This window comes from Candida pseudojiufengensis (assembly GCF_024610245.1).
Source record: "Candida pseudojiufengensis strain CBS 10847 chromosome Unknown scaffold9, whole genome shotgun sequence".
NCBI classification, from domain to species: domain Eukaryota; kingdom Fungi; phylum Ascomycota; class Pichiomycetes; order Serinales; family Debaryomycetaceae; genus Lodderomyces; species Lodderomyces pseudojiufengensis.
In genome coordinates, this window is record NW_026261525.1 from 139,474 (window position 1) to 159,063 (window position 19,590).

At 26.7% G+C, this 19,590-nt stretch overlaps 9 protein-coding genes across 9 annotated transcripts; 4 read left to right on the forward strand and 5 right to left on the reverse strand. All coding sequences in view use genetic code 12, as the record gives it.

Moving 5' to 3' along the window:
- Positions 1–750: 750 nt before the first annotated feature.
- Positions 751–2,241, forward strand: KGF55_001412 (glucose-induced degradation complex subunit; the record flags this gene model as incomplete). The annotated part of the gene is made up of 1 exon (XM_051755985.1): positions 751–2,241. One exon carries the CDS (start codon positions 751–753, stop codon positions 2,239–2,241), a length of 1,491 nt encoding a protein of 496 aa, XP_051615723.1.
- Positions 2,242–2,577: 336 nt separating this feature from the next.
- OPI3 (bifunctional phosphatidyl-N-methylethanolamine N-methyltransferase/phosphatidyl-N-dimethylethanolamine N-methyltransferase) lies at positions 2,578–3,231 on the reverse strand (the record flags this gene model as incomplete). Its single annotated transcript, XM_051755986.1, has 1 exon — positions 2,578–3,231. One exon carries the CDS (start codon positions 3,229–3,231, stop codon positions 2,578–2,580), a length of 654 nt encoding a protein of 217 aa, XP_051615724.1.
- A 3,166-nt stretch (positions 3,232–6,397) lies between these two features.
- KGF55_001414 (uncharacterized protein) lies at positions 6,398–6,709 on the reverse strand (the record flags this gene model as incomplete). The annotated part of the gene is made up of 1 exon (XM_051755987.1): positions 6,398–6,709. One exon carries the CDS (start codon positions 6,707–6,709, stop codon positions 6,398–6,400), a length of 312 nt encoding a protein of 103 aa, XP_051615725.1.
- A 416-nt stretch (positions 6,710–7,125) lies between these two features.
- KGF55_001415 (uncharacterized protein) lies at positions 7,126–7,953 on the reverse strand (the record flags this gene model as incomplete). Its single annotated transcript, XM_051755988.1, has 1 exon — positions 7,126–7,953. The coding sequence occupies one exon, from the start codon at positions 7,951–7,953 to the stop codon at positions 7,126–7,128; it is 828 nt and encodes a 275-aa protein (XP_051615726.1).
- A 328-nt stretch (positions 7,954–8,281) lies between these two features.
- On the reverse strand, positions 8,282–9,421 carry VMA5 (H(+)-transporting V1 sector ATPase subunit C; the record flags this gene model as incomplete). Its single annotated transcript, XM_051755989.1, has 1 exon — positions 8,282–9,421. One exon carries the CDS (start codon positions 9,419–9,421, stop codon positions 8,282–8,284), a length of 1,140 nt encoding a protein of 379 aa, XP_051615727.1.
- A 430-nt stretch (positions 9,422–9,851) lies between these two features.
- KGF55_001417 (ribosome biosynthesis protein) lies at positions 9,852–11,255 on the forward strand (the record flags this gene model as incomplete). The annotated part of the gene is made up of 2 exons (XM_051755991.1): positions 9,852–9,873; positions 9,985–11,255. 2 exons carry the CDS (start codon positions 9,852–9,854, stop codon positions 11,253–11,255), a joined length of 1,293 nt encoding a protein of 430 aa, XP_051615728.1.
- Positions 11,256–11,742: 487 nt separating this feature from the next.
- Positions 11,743–12,430, forward strand: KGF55_001418 (uncharacterized protein; the record flags this gene model as incomplete). The annotated part of the gene is made up of 2 exons (XM_051755992.1): positions 11,743–11,793; positions 11,951–12,430. The coding sequence occupies 2 exons, from the start codon at positions 11,743–11,745 to the stop codon at positions 12,428–12,430; spliced, it is 531 nt and encodes a 176-aa protein (XP_051615729.1).
- Positions 12,431–12,597: 167 nt separating this feature from the next.
- On the reverse strand, positions 12,598–13,410 carry KGF55_001419 (uncharacterized protein; the record flags this gene model as incomplete). Its single annotated transcript, XM_051755993.1, has 1 exon — positions 12,598–13,410. The coding sequence occupies one exon, from the start codon at positions 13,408–13,410 to the stop codon at positions 12,598–12,600; it is 813 nt and encodes a 270-aa protein (XP_051615730.1).
- A 3,047-nt stretch (positions 13,411–16,457) lies between these two features.
- PHM7 (Phm7p) lies at positions 16,458–19,322 on the forward strand (the record flags this gene model as incomplete). Its single annotated transcript, XM_051755994.1, has 1 exon — positions 16,458–19,322. The coding sequence occupies one exon, from the start codon at positions 16,458–16,460 to the stop codon at positions 19,320–19,322; it is 2,865 nt and encodes a 954-aa protein (XP_051615731.1).
- Positions 19,323–19,590: the final 268 nt, after the last annotated feature.

Genomic DNA, 19,590 nt, shown 5'->3' on the forward strand with positions numbered 1-19,590 from the left:
TTTATTTGAAGATGATAAAATTTCCACAATTAATTAACTGTGGTATCAGGTTTAATAGTTTTTAGCTATAAATTATTATATTTTATGAGCTTAAGATACCTCTGTGGTTGAAGTAAAAGCCTATATATATGTATAGCTTCACTATTAAATAGCAATTATGAATATAATAAAGTCATCATCTCTATCCAAAAAGAATGTGAGAGTACAAAAGAATAATTTCAGCGATAAGTCCGGAATTGGTTTTACACAAAACGTACTAGATTAGACAAGATTTAATAGAAATAAACGGTAATCGAATGAAAGTTCTAATGTTGTTGTATTGGTCTATACCGTGTGACTATTCATGAATCAAATGTATATTCTTCTTTATACTCTTACCCAACTTATAACTAATCCGACCTAACTTCAGTTTGTTCTTTCACTTGATATATTATATCTTGATTACATTGATTACATTTGAAATATTATAAATCATAAATCATTAGAGAGATAAGAAAAAATAATAAATAATATTTGATATAAATTATTACATACTTAAATCATCATCACAATTTAATTATCATTATATATACTAATCATCTTTTCAGAGTTACATTAAATTTTGACTATACAACCATATCATATATATCCTCATTTTACTATCTACAATAGACAACAAATACACCCACTAGTTAATCACAAGATATCAAATATATCTACATATCAAATTACATCAGTATTAACTAGAAGAATACCAGAAATAGAAAAGCGATGCCGGTAACTGAAATAATTCAAAATGATAATAATCATCAATTACAAGCTATAACTTCAAATCAAAATGATATTCTACATTTCAATAATAATATAAATAATGATTTAAAAGATCATGATGATTTGATGGAAGGAATTGAAGAAAATGAATCAATTATTGAACAACAAAATCAACAATTTCAAAAATTACAACAATTACAACAATTACAGCAACAACAACAAATAGAACAAAATAAAGATAGAGATGATATACCAGATGATGAATTTTCACAAGATCAATTTAATTTTAATCAGCAATTTTCAAACAAAAATAAGAAAGATAATGATAATGAAGATGATGGATATTTGATAGACTCCAATACTCCCTCCTATAAACTTGATAGTGGTAAAGACAATGTAACTGATAATGAAAACTCACATATATTTTCAAATAATCATGAAATACCTCTTAAACGTCTAAATACATCATCAGATTTAAATAATAGTTCCAAACACCATCATAATAATACTATACAATCTAACGATAACAACGAACATATTCACCATGAAAACCATAATAATAATCATCACAATCAATTATCACCATCACATTCACCAAAACATTCCATCCATACACATTCAAAAAATTCAAAATCATTTAAAATTAAACCAAATTATGATTTAGATTATTTTAATTCATTTAAACATTTATCACAACAAAAACGTTCTAACCAATTTTATTTAAATTCAAAATCAAATAAAAATATTCCAATATCATCATCTATACCTTCATTTAATAATAAATTTTTACAACCAAATGCTCAATTTATTGGTGAACAACAATCAGGAAAATCAAAATTTCGTATAAAAGTTGAATTTAAATCAATTGATTTAAAAAATTCTTTAATAACTGGTTTTTTACAAATTAATGGATTAACAAAAGATCATCAAGAAATTACAACATATTTTAAAGGAGAAATTATAAATAATCCTTTGTTGAATAAATTATCATCTTCTTCTTCTTCATCGAGAGTCAATAATTTTAAAAATTATTCATTTATATCAGAAAATAAAAATTGGGGATCTTATCCACAAAATGATTTTGAACATTGGAAAAAATTAACAAATTCAATGAATTTAAATAATGAAGAATTTTTAAAAAAGTTAAATAAAATTCAATTAGGTTTGGAAGGTTCAAAAAATATTTATATGAGATGGAAAGAAGAATTTTTATTACCTGATTCAAGAATTAAACAAATTCCAAATGCTTCTTTTGAAGGTTTTTATTATATTGTTTTAAATATTGGTGATGAAGATTGGAATTTAGATGAAGAAGACGGTAATGATTTTAATGTAGGAAAAGATGAACAATTAAATGAAAAATTTATGAAATCTATTAAAAAAGGTGATATAAATGGTTTATATTATCATAATAGTTCTGAAAAATTTCAATCTTTATCTTTAAATTATGTTGAAAATCATGGTGTTTCAAATATATTTGATTTTAATTAAGATTGATCATTAAATAATCTTGGAGTTTCAGTATATTTGATATTAGTTGGATGGACAGGGTTTTGTCAAGGTGAGTTTTTTACAATGAAGGTTTTGCATTTTTATAGGTCTTTTTTACTTTTATAATTCAGGTTTAATTTTAGTCATTCTTTATTTAGAATATTGATAATTTTTATTAAAATTTTGTAAAATGCATTTTGTTTTCAACTCTATATACATATATATAATTTTGGATGAACCACTTCTAAGTTTCTTGTTTTAGATAATGAGTAACTTTTTTAGTGAACCATAATTCAAACTTAGGTTCAAATTATTTACTTATTTCCTAAATAACTTTTATTCAACTTTTTTTGCATTTTCAGCATCACGATTTGCATAAATTTTAGCAGTAAAAGGTTCTTCAAATAATAAAGCAATTTTATACATTATTAAAACAAAAGCACTTATTACTAATCCCACAGGTTTACCATACCATAAAGCTGTAGCTAAAAAACATAAAGTCGAACCGTTATACATTGGATTATTATTAATATTGAAAGGAAATCCAGTAACTCTTTCATTCATTAATATACCAAAATAATCACCTAAATAAGTTCCTGTAACACCCAAAACCCACATTGATGAAATAACTAAAATATTACCAAATCCAAAAAGTGCAATAGCTAAAGATTTTATAATTATAGAATTTAAAAATGGTTGAAAAGTAGGTTGATTCAATAAAAAATTATGATATATTGAATCTCTTATAATACCTAAACTAAAAATTGTAATAGCTAATAAATAACATCCTAATTTTGGTGATCCTACAATTTTTGTTAAAAAATGTGTTTTATATTCATATCTTGCTACAATATTCCAAAATATTGGATTGAATGATATACTGGCAATTGTTAACCAAAATTGATCATTTAAATTTATATAAGATGAAAAATTTTGAAATAAAAATGTTAAATCTTGTGATAATTTGTTGAATTCAAGTGTTAATGACATGTTGGTTTTGTATTGTTCCTGATTTTTCAATTGACCTTGAATTTGAAGAAGAATTGATCAAATGAAGTTGAAAAAGTTGAAAAATTGGTTGAAAATATATTATAATTACGTCGGGTTTTCAATTTACCCAAAACTTTTTTTTTGTGTTTGCTTTTCGACTAAGCGCTATCAATTTTACGTGAATCTTATTGATTTTGTACAACTACGTAATTTGAATCATAATCTGGAGATTTGAATCTCTCAATGAATACTCTGCGTTTAAAGCAAATACAAGACTCCAATGTCTCTATACTTAAGCTATGCTATATTATAACTGATGCTTTAACTAGGAGGTTTAACTGCTAGATCATCCATTCATTGTTGAAAAAATTGAAAATGATTTGAGTTATATCACATGCATAAACGAAGAAAATTAAAAAAAAAAAAAAAAATTGTATCTCCTGCATATAATTTCTTAACAGACGTGGCATAGTGGTCTTTGGGCATTCACGACCTCCTACTTTTGGCCATAAACCTCAGTTCGATTCTGTGCAAAATGTTCTCGCTTGGTAATATGGTAGCTTTTTAACGCTTGGTAGTGAGTGAGAAAAAAGATTTTACAATTTTTTAGGTGGCGAAAATTATTTTGTGTTGTTTAAGGGGTAACTAATTGCTGCAAAAATCAATTTGAGAATATTTATCCAAAGGTTTTATAAAACTTTGAAATTCATAGACAAGCAGCATTTAGCTATACTTATAGAATAGAAACACTATGGATGTTGACTTCAGAAACTAGTTTTTAAAGTTTCATTGCTAATTTTAATTAACATCTGTTGGATAGAATGTACAATCAAAGCAAAATTTTCTGTAAACTGAAATTTTTAATGTCATTAACACAGTTTGAATAAAAATTCATCTAGAAGCTCCTAAAAAATTATATTTGTGAGAAAACAAAGCTCGCTGCTTTCTTCTAATATCCTATTTTTTGATCAATCCTAATTGTAAAATGCTCTATATTCTCAAAATTGAGCATAAATTAATGATAATTCACAAATGAAATTGAGTCTAAATTATAGTGATATTTAAAAGCAAAGATAGTCATGAAACTATGTAATGGACCAAATATTTCTATAATTAAGTTAAACAAAGAATCAAAATGTCTCCCATAATATTACAAAGCTTGTCTTCTATGCTTTGTAATTTATTGAAAACATTTTGTGTCTTTTTTTAATTTAATCATCCCAATGAGCTATAAAAAGATAAAAATAGTTTTATTTTTGATTCTTGATCACTTTCTCATCTTTTTTTTTTTTTTACAACACAATTAACGTTTATTAGACATCTTCAATAAATGAGCCTAGTAGTGTTTTTCACACTACCTTTTACTAAGATAGTCTTATAAATATTGTTTCCAGCGTAGCAATATACCCTAAATGTTTAAAAATCATGAATCAATGAAGGGTTGTTAAAAATACTGGTCCACGCTATCGACTCGACAGTTGTTATACTCTTTTTTTGATTAGAAATGTTTCGCATTAGAAAAATCCACTGATTCATAATCATCCCTTTCCTCCAAATCTTGGCTATTTTATATTATGTTGAAATTTTCTTTGGGTCAATTTTTCATTCATACCAGATCTTTGGTCTTTTTCATATCTATCCTTACTGCTTTTCCCTGAACACTTCTTCTTTTGCTCAACATCTTCTTCGTCTTCTAGACCATCAAAATTACTTTCATGGCTCCGAATACACTTTACATGGTTGACCTTAAATTTTACTTTGAGATCTTGATTTCCCTAGTGAAATACGTGAAATACATTAAATAAATCATTTGAATAATCGTTTTCTTTTTCGTTTATGTATATTCTGATATCAAAATGATTTCTAATATCAAACTGCCAAGGCATGATGGAAGGGAATGATTATGAGTCAAAAGACTCATTCAATGCGAGGCTGGGAAACGTCATGACTTTGGTTCTAATCTTTTCCTTCATATAGTTTCATGGATATCTTTACCGTTAAATATCACTGAAAAATTATAAAATTATTAGTATACCAGTGTGAATCTTAGTATGTAAGTATGATTAATCACAATTATACCATAAAAATGTGATATAACTCTATGTATCCTAATTATCAGGGTGAATTGTGTTTGAAAAACTTTCTATTATATAGAAAAATTTTCTTTTTCACTAATTTCATGGTACAGATTCATTCTAAATATTTGACTTGTCAGGCTAAGTGTATTATTATGTGAAAAACATTTAATCAAAAATTATGGGAGATGTTTCCAACTAAATTTGTCCGGTTGTATGTGATGAATATAGGAATTTTAAGTCGGATATTTGGATAATCCAGGGATACTTTCATAAGCACACTCACTTGGTTTATTGCCTATATATTGCAGAATAAAAAACCTGTCTTTACTTAAATGACACCTGATTCTTGTGTCTAAAACTAGTAGGATATGAATTGAAAATCAAGGTAAATGAATAAAGACAGCATCCCAATGATGTGTCAATTGAAACTTTTGAGTAATTACTTTGATTTTTAATGAATATCTTTCATGTTCCAATTATCAACATTCTTAAAAACCAGGCTAGATTGTGGGAAGTTTCCGAACAGGCTGGGGACAAACAAAAGTATTACTTATTAATGCACGTGTTGTTATTTGCAACAAAAAGGTTTAGTGGTGTAGCGGCTATCACGTTTCGTTTACAAATTAGTTACTAATTGTAAGCTCCGAAAAGGTCCCGAGTTCGATCCTCGGCTAGATCAATCAATTTTGTCTTAGGATATATTTTTATATATTTTGAGCCTTCCCAGCAAATTTTTGTTCTGATGAATCTTTATAATTGGCAACAGTGGGCAAGGACAGTATGAATTGATAGTACAATTCAGTTAGATTTACAAGTGGTATTAATTTTATTTTTGATAAAATTTACGGTCAGGCAACTCAAGATAAAAGGTTAGACGAGTTTGCAATTTAAGGGGGTTTTTTGAAGAAAAATTATCACCTTTTCAATCGTAATTAAGGCTCAAATTATCTTTCACATAGATCGCAAATCTTGATAAAGGTGAGTGCTTAGCGATAAAGTATTCAATATTTGGTGAAACTAATTTTAAAAATTTATATTCACAATGTATACACTCGAGACACTATAAGAACCCGTCCCTTTAAATTGAATTATGATGTGTCTGATGAAACACTACTGAATCTTGATCTATTTAATTTATCACTCTCATCAACTGGAATTGGAGCGGTTCCAATTTTAATGTCATCAACTGATTTAACTTTACCATCTTCACTGACAACAAGTTTTTCTTCACCCGTTGAAGATTTTCTTGGTAACCAATAATTATTATTACTTGGAGTATTATGATAACTGTAAAATTTACCACTGTTTACTTGTGACCCCATTGAATAACGACGTTTTGTTTGTCCATTATGAAATTTAGCACCTATTGATGTAAAAAAATTATCGAATAAATCTGGCATTGTATTTGTTTGATTAGTAGTTATAGTATAAATTACAAATAATATTTTCTATTATACAGAAACAACTCTAATTATATATGATTAGTTATTTAAAGGGATGGCGTATGCAGTAACATTTGCGGAGTTTTTTAATAGTTAACTCCAAAATGTTTAAAGCTTTTATTACAAATGCAACCATAAGTACTGAGGGGATAAAACGATTGAACCAAAAAAGAAACGTTTCAGAATTTTTGATGTCATTGAACAAATTATGTGGAGCAAATTAATAATCTAAAACAAGGGAAAAAATGATTTAGGTAATTATTTAAACTAGAAGGAGAACTACTGATAAGATAAGGAATAAGTTACGTAACTAAATGATTATAAACTAAATAATTAAACTCCGTATTTAACACCTAATATTTCTCGTAAGCATTCTAAGAATGTAAAAAGACATTTTTAAAAGCTTTTTTTGCATCTTTAGTAATAATATTTCCATGACACATCACTATTGTATTAAAGTCTAGTGAATAGATAGCTTCTAGACCTGGCTTACTCTTATTTAAATTGACCAATTTATCAAACATAAACACCCCGACTTTCGAATATGGTTGTAAATATCTTGTTAAAAATGACCATCCAAAATGAGGATTATAATTCTCAGGATATCCTAAAGCAGGTGAAAATTGTTCTAATTTTTCATTTGGATCACCTAAATTGAATAATAAATCTGCTTCAAACAAAGTTTTTGAATTTTTTTCATAAACCACTAATTCTGAATTTGCATGATATGGTAAGTAAACAAAATCGAAATTCTTATAAATTAATTCATCATCTATAAATTCTTTTAAGGTTTCACCACTAATTAATTTGTTACCTTGTTTTTCTATAAATGTGTAATCCAAAGGTACGTTTTCAGTGTTTTCCACTCCAATAATTTTAGTATTTGGGAATTTTTCCTTATATAATTTAGCAGCTAAATTATGTTCTCTGTCAGGTACTATAACATATGCAATATCCAAATTTGATTCTGATGAAACACCTGAGAATTCATTTATAACATTCAAAACATTAGGTGAATAAGGTAATGGACTCCAAATTATTAATCTTGGAATAACTGAATCAGGAGAACCACTTGGATATTTGAATATAGCCATTCTATTTCCAAAATTGATTTTATCAAATCTTTTGAAAGATGTTGCTGCCAATAAAATATTATTTGACAAAGTTTTTGTAACAACTTTAAAATTATCTTTATAACCCATTGTTAATGTTCCTTTGATGATTAATTGAAAGAAAAAGTGAATTGATCAAAATCAAGTTACTTTCATTAAAAAAGTAAGGAATTTTAATTCACAATTTTGCATGTTTCTGAGGAAGTATTATTAAGCAATTATACATACTTTTTGAGTCTAAGTTTAAATGATCAATAAAGATTGTAAAGAATAACGTTCTTGATGCTACCACATAAGAAACAACTTTTTAGATTGAGGCTCAAGCATAGAGTGATTTTGTTTTACATATATTATCGATTATCGTCAATTTAATGTATGTATCCTCAATCTATTTAAGCTATGTAATCTATTCTAATATTTAGACGACCTCGAATTCATACAACACAAATGGTTCGTATTCAGTATCAACTAGTGATGCATATTCATGCAAATTAGTATTACTAGAATATCCATCTCCTCCTAAGTAACCAAACTTTTTAATTAATTGTTTTTTGACTTCTCCAACATTCTTCAAATTACTTCCTTCAAATTTAATTAAGAAATTATCAAATTGTGGTGGTAAACCATATCTCAATACAGCTTCAACGTAAACTCTTATTACCTTAATGTGAAACCATGCAGCCACTACATCTGAATAAGCTGTTTTACTTAATCTTATTAATTCATTTTTCAGTTTTTTTTCTGTTTGCTTTGTTATATCAAACTCTTTTCTTAAATTATTAAGCATTTCATCATTATATACAAAATCTGTTCTTGGATGCCATTTGTGTTCTCTTGCATTATTTATGAATTCTTGTTGAAATTTTTTGAATAAAGTAACTGTAAACAATGTGAATTCTTGATCTTTGGCTATCACTTCTGCGGATCTAGGAATCACAAATTGAGTCAATGTTTCATAACTAGATTTAAAATCTGAAACAAGATTATTTGGTACTGCTATTAATAAAGTTACTAAATTTTCTGAATCCAACACAAATTGTTCAGGTTTAACTATTTCATGTAATGATTTAATTGATAAATCACCATTTTTCTTTCTATCAGCTGCTAAGAAATTTGATTTTGCAGTTTGATAATTTTGATAAGAAGCTCTAACATCGTTGTCCAACGTGATAGCTTCACTTGAAATCATTTTAACTAACTGATTTATTGGTTTATCTAATCTATATTTTGAAGTATTCCATTGAAAATTTTGAATATATTCAAATATGGATCTTGATTGAACGATTCTCGAAGAATTTTTGGTTTCACTTATTGAATTTAATATATCTATGATTTTTGCAACTGATGAATTTAAATGTTGATCTATTTTACTCAATTCTTCACTTTCTTGAACTAATGAATCTAATGTTCCACTTTGAAAATCTGGAATCTTGAGATTATATAATTGTTGTTTCCCATTATTTAATGATTGCTCCAAATATTGTTCACCATTCGCTGACTGTGGTAATGAAAGTATTAAGTAGTCGGCTATTACAGCTTGTTGTGTACTTGTTGACATTGAATGACAGTTTTTGAGCAAAGAATTGGGTGTGAATAGTAATTGAGTGAACTTTGTGTGTAATTCTTTATGTAATTAAGTTGGTGAAGTTTATCAACTTTCACCCAATATATTTATTCCACGATCTCATTTTTGAGACAAATACACTACTGTCTTATTTTGACAATTGATTCATCAAATCTTCAATGTCCCTACGATGGCCAAAGTGAAGATATTCGTTATCCTTCTTAGCCATGTAATCATAAAATTTATAGAAGAGTAGATGTCTTTTCAATCAATTAGTATTATCTTTTGAATGGTTGCAAAAATGAGACGCAAATTATAATTAGTATAATTGTTACACAATATCATCAAATATCTCATCTATAAAAAAATTAAGTTAAGCAGTAAAGGTTCAGTTACAATCATTCATAAAGTAGTATAATAAATAATGAGTAACACGTTAGAAGTATGTATATGAAAAATGGCTTGAACTTTTAAAATTAAAGATATTAACTAGTAATTCAAGGAACGACTAAAAGATCATTCTACAGCATTTGACGGATTATTATCATTAATCCCAGCCAAATACTTTTATGATGATGCTACTCAAGATCAATGGCAACAAAAGAAGAAGTCGAAGGAAGAAACTAAAAGAACTAAAAAGGCAAAGTTTAATCAGTCTTATGAAACTAATGCTGATGAATATATGAATTCTTACGCCACTGCGAAAGATGTAATGGATAATAAATCAAGAAAAGCTCAAGAAGAAAAAGCAAAAGCCGAAGCTGAATCTGAAGCAAATGGGAAAGTCGATAAAACGCTGGAGGTAGAGAACAATGTGGAAGACATTAAGGAAGAAAGCTCTCAAGATCTTGAAGGTGATGATTTACAATTGTCTGGAAATGGGAATCTAATATTTGACGATGATGGAAACGAAATAGAAATAGATGAGGAAACGGATAATAAGAAAACAAAAAAAGAGAAAATACAGATTAATCAAAGTAAAATAAAATCAGGTAAAGTCCTATCGGAAGAAGAAGCCAGAAAAAAACAAGAAAACTTAGCCAAGTTAAAAGAAAGATTGGAGCAAAAGATTAATAGTATGCGAGAGAAAAGAAAAGCTATTGGAACTAAAGCAGCAGGAGCACCAAGCTCGAGGGAACAAATATTAAATGAAAGGAAAAGAAAAGCAGAACTAAGTAAACAACAAAAAAGAAAACATGAAGAAATAGAAGAGGATGAAGAAGAAGAAGATAATGATGACGATGATATTAATGAATCAGATGGTTCAGACCTCGAAGATGAAAATCCAGTAATGTTTGGGAATATAGCATTTCTGGATGGTTCACAACTTACATCAAATTTATCATCGATGCGTAAATCTGCAGATAAAAGAAAACAGCATGGTCCATCAAATAATGATATAAAAGCTCATTTACAAATTTTGGAAAAGAAGAAACAAAAATTAAATTCTATGACACCAGAAGAACAAAATAAACAAAAAGAAAAAGATAAATGGCAAAGAGTAATATCTCAAGCTGAAGGTATAAAAGTTAAAGATAATGAAAAATTATTAAAAAAAGCTTTAAAAAGAAAAGAAAAGAAAAAATTAAGAAGTGAAATAGAATGGAAAGATAGAAAACAAGTTGTTCAAGATACTGTTGCAGCAAGAGCTAAAAGAAGAGAAGAAAATTTACAAGCAAGAAAGAATAGTAAAGGTATGAAAAGGAAAAATCAACCAAAATTAAGAAAATTTACTGGTATAGTTGATAAAAAAAAATCATCAGCTGCTCATAATAAGAAGAAAAGAGCAGGATTTGAAGGAAGTGTTAAAACAAAATCAAAAAGGTAGATTTTCAAAAATTCATTATAATGACTTTTATGTTTAATAGGGTATATAAAAAGTTTGTAGTCGGATAAATAACATTTAAATCTTCAATTTGATAAATTATTGAAGTTTCAACTCAATTTGAAACACAAATCATTTATAGTCTTGTGCAACTAGTAAAAAAGCCATCGTGAAACGAAAACTCCGTTGTAATAATGCATGAAACATTATTCCTAATAACCGTATAAATTCTACACTACGTAATAATATGAATTTTTTTTAGTTTGCTATTTAAAGTATTTATCATACATATTTAATTGTAAAATACATTACACAATCTTTAATAAATTTAGTGAAATTTTCCATCAATTCTTTTTTCCACTGTAAAGAATTTCATTAATAAATTTGATATCACAATTTATATATTCATCCCCCCCTTTTTTCTTTTTAATTTTCATCTCAATTGATTCAAAATTTACAGAATATCATCAATTAAAAGAGTTTATACACAATGGCAGGAGTTCCAGATCAAATTAAAAAAGTTTTAGTCGAAATTGATAGAGTATGTAAATGAAAATTGAATTGGAATCGGTTCTACTTTCAGAAATTGAGATATTAAATTCAATTGAGATTTTATAACAATTTGAACTCAATTGAATGAATTGAATTCGAGTTAAGATATTTTTAAAATTTAGTAATACTAACAATTCGTTCCCCAGAGTACTAAAGGTTTACCATTATTAAATCATTTTGAAGCTCAAACAGGTTTACCAAGATCATATGCTGTATTAGGATTATTTGGAATATATTTCTTTTTAATATTTTTAAATATTGGAGGAATTGGTCAATTATTATCAAATTTTGCAGGATTTATTATTCCAGGTTATTATTCAATTTTAGCTTTACAAACTAAAACTTCAAAAGATGATACTCAATTATTAACTTATTGGGTTGTTTTTGCATTTTTAAATGTTATTGAATTTTGGTCAAGTGCTATATTATATTGGGTTCCATTTTATTATTTATTTAAAACTGTTTTCTTATTATATATTGGTATTCCAGGTTTTGGTGGTGCTAATCTTGTTTATGGAACTATTATTAAACCAATTGCTGAACAATATATTAAACCAAGTAATGTTGATGTTGCTACTAAATTAAATGATGCTGCAGAAGGTGTTTCTACTTCAGTACATATTTAAGTGATGGTATTTGTTTGCTTATAAAGAGCTTGTTTTTAAAGCTATTATAAAATTGTGCCACTATTCCTATTACTTACAGTGTCAACTATTGCAAGAAGAGGATAAGTGTTTGTTTGTATACAATTGAATGTATCATTTTATTAATGTTAAATTAATTCGACTATTAACTAAATATACACACATTCAACATCTTCCAATCCAGTCATTGTAAATAATTTAACTTTATCTAATTTTGTAAATTTAAAATTTGTTACAAATTTCTTTAATTTATTATTCCATTTTAAATTTTTATAATAAGGATTTAAATTTGTGATATAAGGATATACTTTTATTAATACTGTTTTACCACTTGTAACTGGACATGTATAAAAAGTTGAATAACTTGAACTAAAATTAATTTCTGGTGCAAATCTTAATCCAATAATTCCACCAATAAAAATATTTAAACCTAAAAATAAACTTGTATTCATATCATATTCAGTAGCAATTCTTTTTAATGAACCCAAAGAATAAGCAACTTCTCCTCTAGCATATTCACTATTGACAGTAGTTAATGTTTGGATTTCAATTCCCTTTGGATCAATATAATGATGAATATTTGTTGTATAAAATTCAATCCAATTTTGTGGAATGTTTGAGTCTGAATTTTTTGCAACACTTTTGAATAAAGTTGAATCTTTATTTGTTGAATATTTAGTTGAAAAATCAATTGTATCTGGAATTAAATAATGATCATCATCGATTAAATGAAATAAAATAGTTGTCGTAGAAGAATCATAATTACTGTAAAATTCTTTCAAGTTTTGTTGTAATTCTTCAATATTTTTATAATGAACTATACTGTTTGAATTTATATTACCATTTGTATAATTATATAATTGATCATAATCTTTAAAATGAAAATCTGTTCCAGTAAATAAATTTTGAAAACAATATATTTTGGTGAACCAACCAATTAATATTATCAAATGTAAGATCATTTTGAGTGATGAAAAGTGTTGTAAAATAAATTTTGAATTTTTTAAATGAGAACAAAGATTAATAAACTTGACAGACTATATGAAGCTTAACACCCAAAGTCACATTCATTTTATTTTGAAACTCGTCTCAGAACTGAAATGCTGTGAAAACTCTCAACTTAATGATAAAAAGTGGTATGTAAAGTAACTTTCTTGTCGCCAATTCATAAATTTTAATTTTAATTTGGTCATTCAATATATATACTTCCAGTGTTTGATCAACAACTTCAAACTCATTTTTCAGATGAAATGTCCATTTTGAGTGCTTTGATATAAAAATAAAGACTTATATCTACATTAAATACCACAATGTTGCAAAAAATTGGTTGCAAAATTTTTATAAAGTATGTTTAGCAAAGGATTATATAGACACTGACGTAAAAATAATATTTCTCCAGATTCTGATACTGAAATACAACACATAAAGGTCATAAATCAAGGGCAACTTATCGTCAAAAAATTTAGAATTCGATGTTTTCTGGATAGTCTCAAATCTAAGTAAACCTTGTATCTACATCTGAACTGAAGCATGCTACCAAAATTAATTTCATGTCATGAACCAAACCTCGCGTTAGTTTCAACTAAACCAACTCTAAATGTCTTACAGTATGGATATAATATTCCAGGTAATACTTCTTCAGACATTGACTGATGTCACCGATGTAATTCATAGATCTACAAAAAGTGAATATAAACTTAAATGTTTTGAGGTTTGTAATTTAAAAAACTTTAATATGTCGGTACGGATGTTTTATTGAATGTGAATTACACGAATAATAAAAATACTTAAACGAAATTCCGCGAATTCAACGAGGCTTTGCTAGTAAATTTCAAATTTAAAGAAGTATAATGTAATGTAAAATGATGTCGTTCTTTACAAATATTTAAAAATGAAATGAAACAGTATTCAATGCAATAGTTATGAAAAAAGTTTCAACATCTCAATAAAAACTCGTAGTAACTTGTAACCATGGACCTATTAAATATACTTTGTAACAATTTAGCAAAATTAACTTTTTCAATTTAATATATTACGTGCGTTTTATTCTATTCAAAGATATGAGCCCTCACCCTACTTACATAACGGTTGAATTTATGTGTAAAAAGCAAATTTAGATAAGGAATATGCTTAGAGAACAAATGATTTCAAAAATATTAAATCATGATTAATATTTTAAAAATAGCAATTGCTTTTACAATTTTTCATCGAGTTTTTCATATGACAATTAATTCTTATTATATAGACTACATAACAAGTGAGTAAGCTCATATATGTAATCAATGTAGACATATATAAAAAAGAAATTACTTGACCTTGCGTTTTCAAATTTTTCAAGCATAAAAAATAAACAATTGGCCAGAACAATTAATAAGTTCACTTAGTTTGAGGAAAATGAATTCTACTTAATATATTATGTCAATGTTTATCTGACGTTAAAGTTTAATTATGAAACAAACTAAAAATAACACACACACTAAATTACGGTATTACTATAAGTTTTCGCGTTTTGTAAGACGAATTTTAATTAAAAAGGATTATCAAACTTATTCCTCCATATTTTTGTATTTTAAATTTACACTCCACGCCAAACTTTTGACTTTTGAATTCTGTACGTCTTTAAGCTGGTTTTTGTGTTATAAAGAATATTACTCAAAAATGTTTCAAGGATAAATTAATTTTTTTTTTTTTTTTTTTGCATTAAATCCGGTGTGTAAGTTAAAATCTGAAACAGAATCATTGAACATAATTGGAGTACCTATTAAATGGATTAGAAATAAATGAGCAGAACATCATGTAATACTCGACACCATGTTTAGATGGGTTTCATGAGCTGGATTCAAGAATTTAAGAAAGACTCACGAGCATTCTTCGAGGGACCTAAAAATATGTTCAGTTACACAAAAGAGTCATTATACATACATACGTACGTATAATATTTATGAATATGAAATTTAAAATGTAACTTAACTTAAAAGGAAATAGTTAGTATTAAAGAAGGCTCTGAAGCTTTAAAAATGATGTAATTAAACCTTAGAGAAGAGAAAAAATTGATGATACAAAAATAATATTTTATATTTGCTTTTTTTTAAAATCCAGCACCAACTTTAATTTTCCTTTCGTATTGACTTTCAAATACTTTATTTAAAATTTATTGACTTAAATTTAAAAATTCTCGAGGGAGATTTGGATCAAGGAAATTCCAAACATTCAAAAACTTTATTATTATTATTTATGTATGTGAGAGTAATTCTAATTGGTTAATTTCAAATTCATAGATACAACATGTTTTTTTAATTAATGAAGAGACCTAACCCTTTCATGATTTTATTATCCTCAAAGAAAGCAAGTTTCAATCATAAGTTTCATGTTTAATATAATATTTTATTATATATTAAATATGGGATGTATCATGAAAAAATGGTTAGATTAAATTCTTTTTTTCCAATACGGCTGATCTCTCTACTACTTCAACATATTATTAGTCTATTCTATATATATTTATAATATGTATGATGTGTTATGTAATGAGTAGTATTTTATTTGAAATTTCAGTTAAAATTCAATTGAATTAACTTGTAAGTTGAATAAGTTAAGTAAGTTTATTTTTTTAAAATTTTTTGATGATACTTGTATTTGATATTTATATACTCTAATTTTTCTTTATTGATTTTGTTTCTTTATATATTTTTCAAACAACTTTATCATTACTGTTTATAAATAAGTTTTTTTCATTTCAATTCATTAGTGATTTGGTAAGACCAATTGATTTCTAAAATTTATTTAAAATTTCATTAGGAATATAAACAGGTACATATTACACAAAATACATATTTAGTTAATCAATAAATAAATCAAAACAAATCACATCTAAAATAGCAAACCAAATTTCATTTATATTTCTTTTATTCATTAACCAACTGTATTACAGACTACCGATAACTACTCCACAAACTATCAACATTATTAGTTGAACTATTCATAACTCAATTCACATCACTACATTACTATGTCAGATCCTCAATCAACAAATAGTTCAGCTTCTCAATTTGTATCAACTTTAATTCCAACTTTGGTTATATCAGTTGTATTTCTTTTAGCGTTTGTTGCAATTCGTAAAACTCAAAAAAGAGTTTATGAACCACGTTCAATTGTTAAATCTGTTCCAAATGATTTACAACCACAACAACCAGCGACTGGTCTATTTAGTTGGTTAACTTCATTACTTCATAAACCTGAAACTTATATTATTCAATATGCTGGTACTGATGGTTATTTTTTTTTAAGATTTTTATTTGAATTTTGTTGTATATGTATTTTGGGAGCTATAATTACTTGGCCAATATTATTTCCAGTCAACGTTACAAATGGTAATAATAATCAACCAGGTTCAACTATTGCTGGTTTTGATATATTAACCATTGCAAATGTTAGAAATAAATGGAGAACTTTTGCTCATGTATTTTTATCATGGATTTTATTTGGTGCTGTAATATTTCTAACTTATCGTGAATTGGTTTATTATACTACTTATAGACATGTTTTACAAACTACTCCTTTATATGATTCATTATTAAGTTCAAGAACTTTATTACTTACTGAGTTATCAACTACTAAATTAACTGATGATAATTTAAGAACTTATTTCCCCACTGCAACAAATATATGGTATGGTAGAGATTATAAAAAATTAGATAAAGAATGCGAAGAAAGATCAAAATTAGCTAATAAATATGAAGGAGCTTTAAATAAAGTTATTACAAAAGCTGTTAAATTAAGAAATAAATGTTTAAAAAAGAATAAACCTGCTCCAGAACCTATTGATGATCTTGATAAATATTTAAAAAATGGTAAAAAAAGACCAACTCATAAATTAAAGCCAATTATTGGTAAAAAGGTTGATACTTTAAATTATGGTGCTGAACATTTAGGTGAATTAAATAAAACTATAGCTAAACAACAAGCTGAATATGCTACTAATAAACAAATTCCAGCTGTATTTATTGAATTTCCTTCTCAATTAGAATTACAAAAGGCTTATCAAGCAATTCCATATAATAAAGAATTTAAAGGTGTTAAAAGAGTTACTGGTGTTGCTCCAGATGATATTATTTGGAAAAATTTACAATTAACTCCAAATTCAAGAAGAATTAAAAATATTTTAGCAAATACTTTTTTAACTTTAATGATTATATTTTGGTGTATTCCGGTTGCTGTTGTTGGTGCAATTTCAAATATTAATTTTTTAACTGAAAAAGTTCCATTTTTAAAATTTATTAATAATATGCCAAATGTTATTATGGGTGTAATCACAGGTTTATTACCAGTTGTTGCTTTATCAATCTTAATGTCATTAGTACCACCAGTTATTCAATGGATGGGTCGTATTTCAGGAAAATTAACAGTTCAACAAGTTAATGAATATTGTCAATCATGGTTTTATGCTTTTCAAATTGTTAATGTTTTCCTTGCTATTGCTCTTGGTTCATCAGCTGCATCAGTTGCTCAAGAAATTGTTAAAGATCCAGGTTCAGCAATGCAACAATTATCTCAAAGATTCCCACCATCAGTTAATTTCTATTATGCATATTTATGTCTTCAAGGTTTAACTATTAGTTCTGGTGTTTTGTTACAATTAGTTCCATTAATTTTATCAAAAATTTTAGGTAGAATTTTAGATGGTACACCAAGAGCTAAATGGACTAGATGGAATACTTTAGGACAACCAGGATTTGCAGTTTTATATCCAAATTTCCAATTATTAACAGTTATTGCATTATCTTATTCAGTTATTGCTCCATTAATTTTAGGTTTTACTGCAATTGCTTTTATATTATTTTATTTTGCTTATATTTATACTTTTGTTTATGTTTTGAAACCAAGTCAAGTTGATGCAAGAGGTTCAAATTATGTTAAATCATTATTTCAATTATTTACCGGTTTATTTTTAGCTCAATTATGGATTACTGCTCTTTTTGTATTTACTAAAAATTGGGCATGTGTTGCATTAGAAGGTGTTATAATAATTGTAACTATAATTGCTAAATATTGGATGAAAAGAAGATTTTTAACTGTTTCTGATGCTGTACCAATTTCAGCTATTAAATATGCTGCTGGTGATTCAACTTATACTTATCCAATGTATGATCAAGGTTATAAAGAAATTCAAACTGAAGGTAAAAATTATTGGGATGGTGGTAATCAATTAGGATTAAATGGTGCAGATATTAAAGATCAAGTTGTACCATATAAATATCCTTTAGAAAATGCTACTTCTCCTCAAGCTATATCAGCTGTTGATGGTAATTCGACAGTTTTTGATCATCGTGGATCAGATTCTTCAGCTGTTGATACTAAAGTTGGTAAAATTGAAAGTGAAAAAGAATTTACAAAAGGTGGTGATTCTACTACTAGATCAACTGGTAATGGACCATTTGAAAATCAACCAAATAATGTTGATGAAGAAAAAGCTGGTGGACATAATGGAAATTCTTCAAACAATAATAATACAGCAACTAATGCAGCAAAAGGAGTAGTTGGAGCACCTGGTAAAGGAGTATCATGGTTAAAAATCTTTTTTCAACCAAAAACTCAAACTTTTGATATGATTAGAAATTTAATGCCAAATTCTTATTTTAATTATATTGAATATAATCCAGAATTTATAAGACATGCTTATGATGATCCATCAGTAAGTGCTGAAGAACCTCATATATGGATTGCTAAAGATCCAATGGGATTAGCTGAAATTGAAATTAATAAAGCCTTAAAACAAGGTGTTGATGTTAGTGATTCTAATGCTACTTATAATGAAAAGGGACAAATTGTATTTACTGGTCCTCCACCAACTTATGAAGAAGCTATTAGAGTTTAATTTCTTTTGAATTTAATTAAAATTATGAATTAAATTGGAATGGGATTATACTCCTTATATCAGGATCTACTTGAATTTCATTCAGTTTAATTATTGGATTGGTTTTAAACTTTTTATATCTTACTTACTTCAATTTAATTTTTCCAAATTGGTATTACTAGTTATTTTAATGATTTTAATTTTGTTTATAATTTAATTTTTCTATAATATATTTAATTTATTCGATACGTAATATCTTTAATACATTAACACTTGATAAATTCTCTTG